The sequence below is a fragment of the Echinops telfairi genome, unplaced genomic scaffold (genome assembly GCF_000313985.2).
Source record: "Echinops telfairi isolate 266 unplaced genomic scaffold, ASM31398v2 ScPeMD7_2010;HRSCAF=2546, whole genome shotgun sequence".
In the NCBI taxonomy this organism is placed as follows: Eukaryota; Metazoa; Chordata; class Mammalia; order Afrosoricida; family Tenrecidae; genus Echinops; species Echinops telfairi.
This window is the reverse complement of record NW_022105908.1, coordinates 22,158,600-22,175,525: the sequence shown is the minus strand read 5'-3', so window position 1 is coordinate 22,175,525 and position 16,926 is coordinate 22,158,600. Positions and strand designations below refer to the sequence as shown.

The 16,926-nt window shown below is 44.2% G+C and overlaps 1 protein-coding gene and 1 pseudogene across 1 annotated transcript in view; both read left to right on the top strand.

The window, feature by feature from the left end:
• The window catches only part of NLRP1 (NLR family pyrin domain containing 1), a 58,776-nt gene extending 54,741 nt beyond the window's left edge, over positions 1 to 4,035 (top strand). Inside the window, exons 13-14 of the mRNA XM_045293324.1 lie at positions 3,535 to 3,604; positions 3,704 to 4,035. Coding sequence (XP_045149259.1) covers positions 3,535 to 3,604; positions 3,704 to 4,035 — 402 coding nt within the window. The remainder of the gene's footprint in view (positions 1 to 3,534; positions 3,605 to 3,703) is intronic.
• On the top strand, positions 19 to 6,045 carry LOC123522072 (annotated as a pseudogene).
• The last annotated feature ends 10,881 nt before the right edge of the window (positions 6,046 to 16,926 follow it).

Below are 16,926 nucleotides of genomic sequence, written 5' to 3'. Positions count from 1 at the left end.
CTTCTCCGAGTTCTACATCGGACACTTGGGATCAGGAATCAGGTTGGAAATGAGAGACAAGAAAGATGGGCTGGTAGTCTGGAGGGCCTTGTTGAAAACAGGTAAGTCTAGGGCAAATCCAGGGAGTTCAGAGGGGTTACAGAAATAAAATAAAGAGATAAAGTTAATAAAAGGGTGTGTGTACATATGTGTGGGTTCACACATATGTGTGTAGGTGTGTATGTCAGGGAGAGAGTTTATATTATCACAATTCACTAATAAGACAAACCCCAAAGAAGTTAAGGTGCCTTTTCAAGTAAGCCACAGCTGGTATGACTGTAATTTAAACTCAACTCAACTGGACTCCAAGATCCATGCTCTTTACCATGCACTATGCGATCTCCACACTGCCCTGGAATTAACAGACGGCCTTCCACAAGGCCATGGGGAAAGTTTCCCATAATAGCTTGAATGTGAAGTGGAAGGGTCTGAACTAGATGGCTACAGGGTTGTGTGTGGGTGAGGGCATTTTCACCTGGATCACTCAGAGACCTGTGGGGTTAAAGGGAAGAGGGAACCCCACAAAACATCACAGGTTCGGTAGGCGCAATTGTACAGCGATAATAAGTAGAGATTATAGTAAAGTCATAAAGAGCATGAGAGTTAAAGGACAGAGTCAAGTAATGGAGTCAGATGCAATTCATGGTAGCATCACTCACCTCAGCCCCGCTTGATGGTCCTCGTGGAGGGGGCTTAGTCGTCAGAGAAGAAGCCGCTGCCTCGTCCTCCTAAGCCACCTTCTCCAGCCACCCTCCCGAGAACCAGGGAGCCTCCTTATTTATTGCTAACCACGCATCATATCACTTTAGGAGGATCTGATTACAGAGTCATACATCACAGGAAGGGGCAATACAATTCATTCTTGAACAAGTTTGATCATTCTGGTGTCTCATACAATAAAACAGACAACTACTATTCTGCGAGGCATGCAAGTCCCCTGACAGCAGACAACAACCTAAGTCACAGGGAGGGGTAGCGACATAGGCAATACAATCAATAGGAGGGGGATGACCTAGGGGTGTGCCCACATTTGTTGTGGGATAAACAGTGGTGTCTGCTTGATCTAGACAGCTGATAATGGTAACCTAACCTTGGTCATCCTTGGGTGGGTTTGACCTCTCTGGTATCTCCTGCAAGTAAACAGACAACTGCTATCCTTATCAGACTCACCTACTTAGGGTGAGTCAGACTATACAGTCTAGATGGCTGATGTCAGGGAGAATAACCTCTGACCTACTTTCGCTGACCGCCTAGTGAATAGTCATTCGCAAGCTAAATCTGGCATATATTTTGGGGAGACAACTTAAGAGAAATCCTTCTGTTCCCCACAAAGACCCAAAGCAAATGATAGGGAATCCAACAAGAATGAAGGAAACCGTATGGCCTCTGCGCAAGACCCAAATGCCCAAAACATACCTTTCAGGGCAGCCAACCCTCTTCAGCTAATGGAATATGGCTGGGCTGCCCGCTAAGCTGCGACAAACAGGACTCTCACCAGGTGGGTGAGGTTCACTCCATTGGAGTGCAGCCACAGGGAGAGAACTGGCCAAGCCTCCGCATCAGACTTGATGTGAATCCAACTCTGACAGTTACTTGTCTGACCTTGGGAAATGTTCATATCTCAGCTGAGTCTTGGATTCCTCATATATTAAATAGATCATAGCACCTACATTGCAGGATTATAACAAAGACTAAATATAACAGTGTGTATACATGCCTCACGCCAATGACCCTTGGTAAATAGTAGCAATATTATTCTCTGTCCTCATAATAGGTCAGTAGTGCCTTCCTACCAGCCTTCATTCTATCTCTTGGAGCTCACAAATGTCTCACACCTTCCCCGTGAGAAAATCCTTCAGGTACTTGAAGACTGAAGCCGTGGCAATAAGTTGAACACTTGCAACTCCTTCCATCATTCCTCTCTAACTTTGTTCCTTGTTTTCAATTGCCTTTTTCCATCCTTACCATCCCAGTCACTTTCCTCAGTGGATGCACCAATGTGTGGATGGAGTCAAAATCGACTGCAAGACAGTCCAATGAGCAAGAAGATGTGGGGCACGCTGCTCCCGTCATCCAAACGAACCCAATGCTCACAGTCATGCAACCTGATCTCCCATCTTTTGTGTCTGCTTTGCCACACCATAAGGTCACCTTGAACTTCAAGTCTACCCAAACTCTAAGGCCTTGTTCACATGAGCTATTGTGAACAACTCCTTCCTCTCTTTATATAAGTAATTATTTAAGCCCCTTCCATTTTTCCCCTATGAAAATTTGTTCCATTACTGCCATGTGCTAAGATTTGCCCCATCATAATCTGACATTAAATTCAGGATAAACAGACTTGGTTTAATGGAGTCTAGAAAACCATACAAGGACAAGAAAGTTGATTTCTGCTCAAATCAAACCAAACTCATTGCCATCAAATAGATGCTGACATATGAGAGACTGCAGGACAGGGTAGAACCACTCCTGTCAGTTTCTAAGACTGTAACTTTTGTTTTTCTTTTCGAGACTATACCTTTGTATGGGAATATAAAACCCCATCTTTCTCCCTAGGAGTGGCTGGTGACTTTGAACTGCAGACCTTGTGGTTTCTTAGATCAAGGAGATATAAAACAGTTTTAGCTATCTAGCAAGAGGCTTAGTTAATTCAGCAAGGATTGAGCCAAGACTGGAGAAAACCATGCCTAAGGTTTTGCAGTTCTCATTGGGATAGATGCCCTCTCTCTATAATTAGTCTATGAGTAGGACTTCTGAGCCTCAATTTCCCTCTATGAATAAGGAAAAGATTCACCTCGATCTCTAAGTCTTGGAGTCTAAGGGCTCTTTGCAGCCTCCCAGGTCTTATGTGAATCTGTTTTTAGCTTGTTCACAGAATCAAACCATCTCAGTGGTGGATGGGAGTTTTGAGATGCATTGTGTGTATGTTAATGACTGATGCTGTTGCTGATGTCTTCATCTTCATTTCTGTCTTCCTCTAGGAGACCTCAGACCTGCAGCCAGCCTGGACCTTCCAGAGCAAGTAGGTTAGTACAGCCATTAGAGACAACAAGAGCCAGTGGCAGCTCTGAGGTGTCTGCTCATAAAAGAAAGGAAAGCGAAAAAGGAGCAGATTCACTTGCTACAAAACTCACAAGGGATCAAGTGGATGTGTGTCTAGGGCAGCAGTTCTCAACCTGTGGGTCACGACCCCTTTGGGTGTCAAACAACCCTTTCTTTCACAGGGGTCGCCCGATTCATAACAGCAGCAAAATGACAGTGATGAAGTAGCAATGAAAATAATTTTATGGTTGGGGGCTCACCACAACATGAAGAACTGTATTAAAGGGTCGTGGCATGAGGAAGGTTGAGAACCACTGGTCTAAGGTCTCTCCCTGTCTTTCCCTATTCCCCACCCACGTAGGCCTTGACACCTCCCCTTAAACAGTCTCTAATGTCCCTATCAAAACTCCCCCTCTATCCTCCTCCCTTAATCCCAATCCCCAACTTGTGCAGAAGGCTAGCCTGGATATTAATGGGAGAGAATGTGAGGGTGCCTTTCTGATATCAAACAGCCTTGAATGGGGTGAGGGAGGGCACATATGCAGATGAGGTGAGTAAGGGTCACTGGGAGAGGGAGCAGAATTCGATGCCAACATGGTATCCTTTCTTTTTTTGTTGCCAGCCTTACCTCCAATCCCAGACATCACAGACCCCCTGCATTTTGTGGATCGGTATCGGGAGCAGCTGATAGCCCGGGTGACATCAGTGGACCCTGTCCTAGACAAGCTGCACGGACATATGCTGAGCGAGGAGCAGTACGAGAGTGTGCGCGCTGAGGCCACCAAGCAAGACCAGATGCGGAAGCTGTTCAGCTTCAGCCGATCTTGGAACTCGGCCTGCAAAGATCGACTCTACCAAGCCCTGAAGAAGATCCATCCTTACCTGATAGTGGATCTGTGGGAGGAGTGGGGCACCAGAGTGCATCAAGGGGCTCCTGACAACCTTGGCGTCTGACATCTGTGCATCTGGCTGTGCCTCGCCCTCTCTGGGTCTCAGTTTCTGGGTCTAGAAACAAGTTGCCCTCCAAGAGGCCTTCCAGCACCAGGGCTGGATCTGTGATGATGCCTCTGCTGGGCATTCTATGCCTACCTCACTGTGTTATAAGAGCCTCTGTCTATGGCTTGCAGAGGCCAGTAATGTAAGTAGGGTACCAGCATCTCAGGCGAAGTTCACCTGGAGCTGGCAAAAGTTCTTCAGATCTTGTAGATGCTTAATCCAATTGTCTGGTCTGGTGACCACAGCAGCCAAGCCTAGGCCATCCCTGTCCCATCCAGTTGCAAGGAAGAGTAGTGGAGACATAGGACTGGCTAACTAGACTGGAGAGAGACAGTGGATGCGTATCCTTTGGATACTGGAAGGGCTTGAGATCTCCTTTCCAGTTCCTTGTGTTGGACTTGGCTTTTTGGTTGGCTCCAAGGTGTGCTCTGTTTGAAGATCCAGAGTTTCTGCCTCCAAGTCCGGTTCTTTCAGCGTGCGATCTGGTTCCTTCCTCTTCCAAACCCTACATGGCCACTCTGGAGGATCAGCTGATTCGGAATCTTCTTAAGGAAGGATAGTTCCCCCCACCCCCAAAAAAAGATGACTGCAAAGTTCAGGTTGGTGCTGTTGACATGGCCTGTGCCATGCATACCTTAATGAAGGACTTAGCAGATGAGGTCACTCTTGTTGACATCACTGAAGACAAACTGAAGGTAGAGAGGATGGATCTCCAACTCAGCAGCCTGCTCCTTAGAACACCATAAATGGTCTCTGGCAAAGACTGGAATGTAACTGTGATTCCAAGTTGGTTATTATCACAGCCAGGGCGTGTCCGCAGGAGGGAGAAAGCCATGCTAACTTGATCCAGCGCAGTCCAAGCAGCAAGCCACTTGTTGTTTCTCATCCAGTGGAAATCCTCACCTATGTGGTTTTCCTGAGAACTGTGCTATTGGAAGTTGTTGTAATCTGGATTCAGCAACGTTGCATTATGTAAAGGGGGAGAGGCCAGGAGTACCAGTTAAGCTGTCATGGATGGATCCTTGGAGGGCGTGGTCAATCTAGTGTGCTGGTTTGGAGTGGAATAAATATTGTTGGTGCCTCCCTGAGAAACTTGCACCTTGATGGAGGCCCCAGTGGAGACAAAGGAACAGGGGGTCAACAGTGCTTATTAGGCGATCAAAGTGAAAGGATGTAGATCCCGGGCCTTTGGACTATCTATGACAGATGGCAGAAACTTGAATGAAGAATCTGAGGTGAGTATATCCAAGTTCCACCATGATGAAGGGTCTAATTAATCATGATGTCTTCCTCAGTGTCCCGTCCATATGGGGACAGAAAGGAGTCTCAGACATTGTGATGGGGACCCTGACTCCTGGGGAAGATTGAAGGAAAGTGCAGGTACCCTTTATGGGATCCCAGAAGAGCTGTGATTATAAAGTCTTCTCTTGTACTTCTTCACGGTGTAGGCTACAAATGGATGTTAGCTGGAGGTTATGCATGTTGTTCTTGGATCTGATCTCTGATTAAAGCAATAAAATTATGACCTTAAAAACAAAAAAAACATCGGTTTCCTAAAATCAGACGTGGGAATGACCCATAAAGCTTTACAGCTCTATCCTGACGGTGGAGAATACTTATCATACATAGTTCTAAATTGGTTAGCATAACATCGTTCCACCACCTTAGAGGCACCACTGCCAATGTGTGTTTACTGTGTGTTATGTAACTTCTGGTACCTTCACTCAACATGCCAAGTCCAACTTTTTGCCCCAATGTGTAAATCCAATATTGACTGTCTTGTGCATAATTGTCCCGGTAGGTTTTATGTTGCGTGTGATCCATATCAGAGTCGTATACATCACCATGCAATGTAAAAAGATCTACAGGTAAGCAACTATCTGTTACTCTAACAATACCAGATAAACCATGAACCATGAAAAAAAATGTGTGCTCTGCTTCTATGAAGTCTAGATGAAGTAATAGTGCCAGCAGTGTTTGGGCCAGTCTGGACCAGGCAGCCCGTACCTCCTCTCCAGCCCCTCTGGAAGATGAATGGCCTGCTGAGCTTCAAAGCCCCCTCCCCCAGAATTCCAGGGAAGGAGTTTGGCTTCTCATGGATTACATCCTGACTCAAGACCCTGCAGCAGCAGCAATAAAAACCTCTCTTTTATTAGCACGTCCCTCTCGACTGGAGCCCTGTATATATCCCACCGGCACGACTTCCCTAACCTAACTCGTTAGGCTGTGGAATCTGTCCGGGAGTTTTTGCTTGCCTCCATAAAGCCTTTCTCTATTTCTCATTCCTGACTGAGCTCTGTCTCCTTTCTGCACCTCCGTCTCCACCTCTCAAGTAGAAGGCTGAAAAAGAAAGCAGCAGGAGGAAGGGAGACTAGGTCTTAGCTGAGATAGCTCCTCCTGTAGAAGATCATTCCATGTCTTTGCACATGGCTAAGGTATCACTGTCCTATGGTCTCATGGAAGCCCGTGTGCCCTATCAGAGCTCTTAGCAATGTGTTGTCCCCACTATTCATAGCATCTCTTCCTCCACAATTTAGTAAGCTTCCTGAAGACAGAAACCATGTTGAACCTCCTCACCAGATTCCCCCCAGTGCACAGTATAGTGATGGGAGGGGATTCTGGAAAGATACCCAACAGTGGTGATGTCTGGTTCCAGGTAGAAGATGTGAGATCATCAGGTCTTTGCACCTGAGACTCTGGCTCTGCCTGTCCCAGGACATGGAAACTGCATCACGAGCTTGTTGAGTTGAATATATTCCAAACCAGTGGCCTGTGTCAGCAATGGTCGGCTACATGTGGGAGGTGAATGACTTGCAACTGAATTTAATGTCCTCAGCCATCTTAAAATATATATGTATGTGTATATGTGTGTATACATATATATATATTGCCATGTTTATTTTAGACCTTATTTTTACTTCAAATGTGTAAAAGTCCCTCAAAAACAAGAGAAAGTATAAATATAATTTATAGAGACACATTCATTGAGTTTTAAACAGGACAAAGATAAACAATCTAATGAGGAAGACAGTCAACATGAGGCCATCTTGGTGCATTAGAATACTAAATGATAGAGAATCAGACACAGGAGAAACAAGATGAGAGACTCAATGGTGAGAGACAGGTTTATTGGCCGAAACCTGAGGGGGCCAAAGACCTGAATCAAAAGGCTCTCTCTGTACAGGCTAACAGTGTTTTATAGGATTCATCAAGGAGGTATTTTTGTGGACAGGAAAGTGTGATTTGGGCTAATTCCAGGATCCAGGGTCATCTATGGGCAAGTGAAGAATTACTGAATGAGATGTGTCTGTGGGCAGGGGTTTTCTAATGAGATATTGTCCTTCATGGTGGCCAAGAGCTAACAGAAATTTAAACAGGACATGGAACACAAAGGAAACTGTCACAAAACCAGAATTGCCAGCAGATGTATTTATCACAGTAAGTGGGGGCATGGGGGGGAGGGTGTGGAATTAGAACAGTGGGAAAGGGACCATGGTTGGGGTACATTCACAATTGCAGATTAGAAGAGTTTACAAGATTGGGTCAGGATCCTCCAGCCAAGAATATCAGGGTTTGACCCATGACCCTGCACCCCTAGTACCTAATTTCCATCCAGGCAAATGCATGGGAGGGAGGCTACCCCTCCCTGGGCTGCCTAGAGCAGTGGTCCTCATCCACTTTCAAATTCATTCTTCCTGAGGACAATTACCTAAGGGCACTGCAGGGGAGGTTGGGGGAAATGGAGGAGCTAACAACAATGAGTACAAGAAGAATATGTTCTGAATGTGAGTGTGGTTTTATGATTAGACAACTCTTCTTAATATAATTGAATGTTAAATTGTATGGCATGTGATGTATATGCCAATAAAACTATTTTAATAAAAAGCAAATGCAGAGAAGACCACATGGCTGGACCTACTATGAGACACGACATCCCTCACTGACCTATAACCCTACAGGGGACAACACTGGAGACACAGTGTAGGAATTGTGCCCGACCTGATCCCACCACACCAAGGCAAAACACTAAGGGCGTACAATAGAACAGCAAGGGGAACAGAGCAACGAAGTCCCCAGGGAACACCAAAAATAGACTTTGGGGTCAGGGCTTGGTGCCCCAACAGAATCAACTGGAATACACTCCTAAAGGCCAACAAACAGTCCTTGAACTAACTACAAGCTTTTCTTTCTTGTTGTATTTTGTTTTGTTTTTTGTCATTGCCTTGTTGTTGTTGTTGTTTTGCTTTGTTTTGTTGCTTGGTTTTGCTCTGTCTTGTTTTTGTGCATGTTATTATCTCCACAAGTCTGTCTAAATAAAATAGGCTGAATAAACAATCTGGAGGAGAAAACAAGGGGACCGACAGTTCCAGGGGGACATGGGAGAGGGGGAGGGGGTGGAAAGGAAGTGGTGTTAACAAACCCAGGGACAAGGGAACAACAAGTGATCCAAATCGTGGTGAGGGGGGTGTAGGAGGCCTGGTAGGGCGTGACCAAGGGTAATGTAACCCAGAGGAATTACTGAAACCCAAATAAAGGCTGAGCATGATAGTGGGACAAGAGGAAAGTCAAGAGAAATAGAGGAAAGAGCTAGGAGGTAAAGGGCATTTATAGAGGTCTAAATAAAGGCATGTATATATGTAAATATATTTATATATGATGATGGGTAAATAGATCTATGTGAGTATAGGTTTAGTATTGAGGTAGCAGAAGAATCGCTGAAGACAAAGCGAGTGAATAAGCAAATGTGGTGAAAAAAGCTGATGGTGCCCGGCTATCAAAGATATAGCATCTGGGGTCTTAAGGGCTTGAAGGTAAACAAACGGCCATCCAGCTCAGAAGCAACAAAGCCCACATGGAAGAAGCACACCAGCCTGTGTGACCAGGAGGTGATGAAGGGATCAGTTATCAGGCATCAAAGAACAAAAAAATCATATAATTGTGTGCTCACCTCCCTGATACGATCCCTGAAGACAAATGGGTGCATAAGCAAATGTGGTGAACAAAGCTGATGGTGCCCAGCTATCAAAAGACACAGCATCTGGGGTATTAAAGGCTTGAAGGTAAACAAACAGCCATCTAGCTCAGAAGCAACAAAGCCCACATGGTTCAAGAAGCACACCAGCCTGTGCTGTGGGAGGAGGTCAGATGTGCAGGCATTCCCTCCCCTAATGGCAATCAGTTGCCAGACTCCACTGGGCCTGCTCCCTGCTGCTGGGGACAATGGACAGGCTCCTGTGAGCAGAGTTTGCATCCTACTGATAATGGTCTCTATCAGTTGGACCAGGAACAGGCCAAACCGGCTCTGTGACATCAGAAGTTAGGCTGCCATCCTGAATCTGGGATCCGCCCATCTTGTCACGTGTATACCCCAATCCCTCCTCTTCCTATTGCATGTATGTCCCTAGATCACCCCTTCTCATTGCTGTGTAACCTACAGTGCAGCCCCTCCCTGTGATGTATGTCTCTACCTGTAATTAGTGGGATGGCATGCCCCCAAAAGGTATATAGGCATGGGTCAGCAATATAGAGCTCTCTGACCTCTCACTCCCTGGTCGCTCCCCTCTCTTCCCCTTCTCCTCTCTAGTCCTCTCTCCCTTGTTCCCTTGCCCTCCTTCCCTTCCCCCTCTCCCTCCACGTGGACCACCAAGCGGGGCTGGGGTGAACAATGCTACCATGAAATGTGTCTGACTCCATTTATTTCTATATATCTCTTTTATCTCTCATGCTCTCTATAACTTTACTATAATCTTTACCTATGATTGCTGTACAATTGTGCCTACCAAACCCGTAATGATTATGCTAGGAGCTGGTTTCTTCTGGCACTGTGCGATCATGAGGTGTTGAAGGGATCAGGTATCAGGCATCATCAGAACAAAAAATCATATCATTGTGAATGAGGGTGAGTGCGGAGTGGAGACCCAAAGCCCATCTGTAGGCAATTGGACATCCCCTTACGGAAGGATTGCGGGGAGGAGATGAGCCAGTCAGGGTGCAGTGTAGCAATGATGAAACATACAACTTTCCTCTGGTTCCTAAATGCTTCCTTGCCCCCCTCCCACTATCATGATCCCAATGCTACCTTACAAATCTGGCTAGACCAGAGGATGTACACTGGTACAGATAGGAACTGGAAACACAGGGAATCCAGGGTGGATGATCCCTTCAGGACCAGTGGTGTGAGTGGCGATACTGGGAGGGTGGAGGGAGGGTGGGTTGGAAAGGGGGAACCGATTACAAGGATCTACATATAACCCCCTCCCTGGGGGACAGATAACTGAAAAGTGGGTGAAGGGAGACGTCGGACAGGGCAAGATAAGACAAAATAATAATTCATAAATTATCAAGGGTTCATGAGGGAGGGGGTGTAAAAATGAGGACCTGATGCCAGGGGCTTAAGTGGAGAGCGAATGTTTTGAGAATGATGAGGGCAATGAATGTACAAATGCGCTTTACACAATTGATGTGTGTATGGATTGTGATAAGAGTTGTATGAGCCCCTAATAAAATGATTTTACAAAAAGAAGAAACATTAAAAAAAAAGAAGAAAAGAAACAATACCAAAAAATAAAACAAAAACAATTGATGTATGCATGGATTGCGATAAGAGTTGTATGATCCTCTAATAAAATGATTTTTTAAAAAGCAAATTAATTTGGGAGGTAATGAGACAAAATAATGTGACTAGATTCCCTAGTTTAGGACTGACCATGGAAAAAAACAACTTTTAAATACTGAAAAATCTATAAGGCCTCTTTGATATAAAGAGGGGGGTGGTGGGAATTTCACATTTTCTAGTAATGGTCTGAAATAACTCCATGGAGGGTGAATCTATGTGGAGACACAAAAATGGATTTAGGATTCTCACGGTAAAGGGTAGCCTTGGTCAGACCTAGTGCTCAGAATTTAAGCTCTAATACAGTATCTGAGAGAAACGAAAAACACATGCCCTACCAGCCAAGCCAGCTGTCATGCAGTGATTCCATCTCATTGCAACGTCATGTGCATCAGAGTAGAACTGTGCTCTATTGGGTTTTCAATGGCTGAGTTTTTGGAAGTAGATCACTCGGTCTTTCTTCTGAGGCACCTCTGGGTGGATTTGAACTAGAAACCTTTCAGTCGGTAGCTGAGCAATTCACCTTTTGCACTGCCCAGAGACTCCTGCCCAGTTCAAGACTCACATGTAACTATTCAGAGAAGTTTTATTTGCAATAGGCACACACTGGAACTAGTCTAAAGGCCTTTCTGCGGGTGAATGGCTAAGCAAATGGGAGTACAACTGTACAACGGAACACTTGCCCACAATTAAAGGAACACATTGACACTCAGCGTAGATGAAGCCTCGAAATGATGCTGCTCCATGAAAGAAGGCAGACAAAAAGGAGTACCCATTGTGTGATTGCATTTATCTAAAACTCTAGCAAACAAAAACGATAACGCAGGAAGCAGATGCCTGGTTGAGGGTAGGCTGAGGAGGGCTGGGAAAGAGACATGGGAAAGGAGCATGAGAATATTGGCAAGAAAGTGATGGCTGTCTTCCTGATCCTGATTGTGGCGATGATTTCATGGCTGCAGACACATCTCAAAATCTAGCCAATGCCATACAGTAGATACGTATTGCTGATATATTGAGTTGCTACCTGCATGGTCAGCAGATGGATGCCACCAGTCACTCTTAGGAGAAAGATGAGGCTGAACGGACTCAACAGCGTCAGGTTTTTGGTTTAAGGCAATACTTGTCTCAAGAGGGGGGCCCTACAGCTGTAAGCCCTGCGTGTCCTGGAGGAAAGGGGATTATGATGGACCCTGTAACAATAGGGGCTGTGGGCTCCGCTGGCAGGTTAACCCCAGGTAGGAAGGAAACCTGAAGGAGGAGAGCAGAAGTAGGAGAGGAATTGCTAGGCTGGAGCACGAGTTGAAGGGGGATCTCCAGGGGAAGACATTGGCAGTAATAGGAACCACAGGTTATTAGTCAGGAGTCCTGGCTCAATCCCTAGTTGCCTAGCAACTGCTGTTGAGCAGGTGGTTGCTAGGCAATGTGAGGCCATCCAGACCCTTGAGTAGGGTCCTTAGTTTGCATGGGCTCTGATGAGAACGTCACGGGTTATTGTTCATCCGAAAATCGTGATCGAGGAGTCCATTACGTAGACTTTTTCATCGACACATTACTTTTGTTGCACTCACAACCTAATATAACAGTGGTCCATAAGGTCTGGAGAACAGAGCACTAATTCCACCCATGCCCTCGCCACCCAAACAATGCAGCGTTACCACTGAGACCTTTTCCCTTCCAGTCGGCCCCTGCAGGAACACCTCTCCACCCTAACACGTGTGCGCATTTTTCTCTCGCTTTTCAGTTTTGACTCAGATCACCACCAGCATCCTTTAAGCTACTTAGATTTCAGAATAATCCTCTCACGTGACAATACAGGATTCCAGGCAGTAGACATACCATGATTTAATCGACTCTTCTCTTGTTCTGACATTGAGATTCCTTCTAATCTTTTTTTTGTTGCCATGGTAAAGAGTACCCCCTTCTGCAGAGAGCTCTTTTATACTTTATGTTGACAGAATACTAAGGGGTGATTATATCAAAGGACATGGATATTCTTTTATTTGTTTTAATAAATCATTTTATTGGGGGTTCTTACAATGCTTATAACCATCCATGCATCAACTGTATCAAGCACATTTGTACATATATTGTCATCAACATTTTCTTTCTACTTGAGCCCTTGGTATCAGCACCTGTTTTTTTCCTCCCTCCCCCACCCTCCCACCATCATGAACCCTTGATAATTTATAAATTATTTTTATTTTCATATTTTACACCATCTGATATCTCCCTTTACCCACATTTCTGTAGTTTGTCCTGTTGGTGTGTGTGGGTTGGGGTGGGGGTGTTTTACATCAATCATTGCAATTGGTTCCCTCTTTCTCCCCCTTCTTCCCTACCTTCCCCCTACCCTCATGGTATCACTACTCTCATTATTGGTCCTGAAGAGTTTATCTGTCCTGCATTCTATGTGTCAAGCGCTCTTATCTGTACCAGTGTACATGCTCTGTAAGATAGAATTGGAGTCGTGATAGTGGGTGGGAGGAACATTAAAGAACTAGAGGAATGTTGTGTGTTTCATTGGTATTATACTGCACCGTGGCTGGCTCATCCCTTCCTTGTGACCTTTCTTTGATGGGATGTCCAATTGTCTACAGATGGGCTTTGGGTTTCCATTCCTTCATTTGAATCAAAATGATTGTTTATTTGGGGTCTTCTGATACCTGATACCTGATCCCATTGACACCTTGTGATCACATGGATTGGTGTGCTTTTTCCATGTGGGCTTTGTTGCTTCTCAGCTAGATGGCTGCTTATTTATCTTCAAGCCTTTAAGACTCCAGATGCTATACCTTTTGATAGTAGGGCACCATCAGTTTTCTTCACCACATTTGCTTATGTACTCATTTTGTCTTCAGCAATTGTGTCGGGAAGGTGAGTATCAATGCCAGATTGTTAGAACAAAGTGTTCTTGTGTTAAGGGAGGACTTGAGTTGAGGCTCAATGTCTATCTGCAACCTTAATTCTTAACATATAGATATGAGTACATAGTTCTATTCCCCTCTCATTATATATCTATTTACATATGTACATGCCTGTATTTAGACTCTATAAATGTCCTTTGCTTCCTGGTTCTTTCCTTTATTTCCTTTTACTTTCCTCTTGTCCCACCATCAGGTTCGGCCTTCATTGGGGTTAGTAATTCCTCGCTTCTACATTGCCCTTGATTAAGCCCCACTAGGCATCCTACACCCTTCTTTCCATTCATTTTAATTCACTTGTTGTTCCCTTGTCCCTGAGTTGGTTCCCCTCACCCCCTTCCTTTTTCCCACCTCCCCTTCTCCCATATCCCCCAGGAACCATTGGTCCCATTCTTTTCATCTGTGAAATATTTATCCCGCTTTTTTATCTAGATAGACATGCAGATACATTACTAAGTGCAAAATCCAGGCAAAGCCAAATAAAACAAAGAAAGTCAAAACCAACAAAACAATAACAACAATAAAAAATAAACAATAACAAAAAGAAAGCCACTGACAAAAATGGAAAAGCCTACAACTAGATCAAGATCCGTTGGTTGGCCTTTGAGAGTGTTTCCTTGGAAACATTTTTAAACTCATCTACTTGAATGGCTGACAGCACCTCCCATGTTTTTTTTTCTTCACGTCTTCTACATTGTCAAATCGCTGTCCTTTCATGTCCCTCTTCATTCCCAGAAACAAAAAGAAGTTGCATGGAGTGAGATCAGATGAGTAAGGTGAGTGTGGCAAGAGAGGCATGCTGTTTTTTGCCAAAAACTGGCATACTGAGTGTTGTAGTGACAAAACCAGTCCTCTGTCTGTCACAAAGCAGGCCTTTTTTTTTTAAATCGTTTTATTAGGGGCTCATACAACTCTTATCACAATCCATACATATATCAATTGTGTAAAGCGCATTTGTACATTCATTGCCCTCATCATTCTCAAAGCATTTCCTCTCCACTTAAGCCCCCGGCATTAGGTCCTCATTTTTCCCCTCCCTCCCTGCTCCACCCTCCCTCATGAGCCCTTGATAATTTATAAATTTTTATTTTGTCATATCTTGCCCTGTCCGATGTCTCCCTTCACCCACTTTTCTTTTGTCCATCCCCCAGGGAAGAGGTCACATATAGCTCCTTGTAATTGGTTCCCTCTTTCCAACCTACTCTCCCTCTACCCTCCCAGTATCGCCACTCACACCACTAGTCCTGAAGGGATTCCCTGTGTTTTCAGTTCCTATCTGAACCAGTGTACATCCTCTGGTCTAGCCAGACTTACAAGGTAGAGTTCGGATCATGATAGTGGGGGGCGGGGAGGAAGCATTTAGGAACTAGAGGAAAGTTGTATTTTTCATCATTGCTACGTCGCACCCTGACTGGCTCATCTCCTCCCCGAGACCCCTCTGCATGGGGATCTCCAGCGGAGCAGGCCTTTTTTATTGCATACTGTTACTTGATCTTTTCAGAATCTCTAAGTAGAAAACTTGACAAACAGACTGACCTGGTAGAAAAAACTCCAACTGCACTAAAAGTCAACATCTTCATCCATTTGAAAAGCTGATGGATGTCCAAGATGAGGTTTGTCATCAATCGACATTTCACCTGTTTTGAAATGAGAAAACCACTCATACACTTGAGTTTTTCCCATAGTGCTGTCCCTGTAAGCTGTGTTCAACATCACAACAGTTTCGGTGGCATTTTTCCTAAGCAGGAAACAAAATGTCACAGCTGCACACTGTTCTCTTTAACTGGCCATCACAAAAACGAGGTTCGAGGGAAACTGCTTTTATGAAAAACTTCACTGTGACCAGAGAGAACCTTCCCAGGTGATGCCACTGGTGCACTAACTCAAAGTGAGTTGCTCAGTGCTCGCCTAGCAGGAAAAGTGTGTACTATGAAAGCTCTGTCAAGCAGAGCTTTTTCCTGTGGGTTTGTTTTTGGGGGGGACGGTACCCCCTCAAATAACCACAGTATTCAAAACAGTCGGGTACTGTTACAATGATAGATATGAAGCCTAAAGGATTAGAATTGTGAACCCCAAAATGCAATCAAGTACCTGTAGACTTCTAAGTTTTGGTGAAGGACTGAAACATATTAAGTGGTCAAGAGATAAATTTTTCAACAAATGGTGCTGGAAAAACTGGATCTTCGCCTGCAAAAAAATGAAACAGGACCCATACCTCACACCATGTACGCAAAACAAACTCAGGATGAATCAAGGGACTAAATATAAATCACACCATTATAAAGATCATCAATGAAAAATTAGGGACTTAAGGACTTTACTACAGGGCATAAACACACTACCGAACATAATGCAAATTCCCACACTACAGAAGACAATAAAGAATGGGGACCTACTAAAAACATGACATTTATGCACACCAAAAGACTCCACAAAAAGACTGAACAGAGAACCCTCAGATTGGGAGAAATATTCAGTAATACTGTATCAGATAAGGGCTAAGCTCCAAAATCTTAGAAAGCTACAACATCTTATGAAAGATACAAATAATTCATACTAACATGTTTGGCAAAATTTAATAAGACAGAAAATAACAAATGCTGGAGAGGATGTAGAAAGATAGGGACCCTTTTACACTGCTGGTGAGACTTTAGAACTGTACAACAACTGTATGGAAATCAGTATAGCACTTCCTTAAACAAATACAAGTACCTTATGATCCAGCAATTTCTCTATTGGATATATACCCCAAAGACATCAAGAATATAACATGAACAGACATCTGTATGTTTATTGCTGCAATTTCCATAATAGCAAAAATATGGAACCAACCCCAAACCCCAGGCACAGAGGAATGGATAAACAAGCTCTGGTACATTCGAACTATAGAATATTATGCATCAATAAAACAGCAATGCCAGCTCTCTTAAATACTGCATGACATAGACAAAACTAGGGAACATTGTGCTTAGCAAATTCAGTCAGTCTTACAAAGATATTTAATAACACCATTGTTGTAGGGAAAAATAAAGAAGATGAAATGTGTTTCACACACCAACAAACACAACTTAGATGAGTATAAAGAGACCAGGGATGGAAATGAGAACAGGGAGAAAAAGGGGTGGGTTGTTGGGGGGGAGGGAGGAAGGATGAGGGGAGAAAAAGAACCACATATCCAGGGAGTTTAATAGGATACTGTTGTGGATTTCATTTCTTGAGATGGACTGTGTAAATATATATAGTATGTTTCTTTAAAAACAAAAAACTCCTCCAGATTCCTTATCCCTCAAACCTAAATAGCGGTAACTTAAAAAA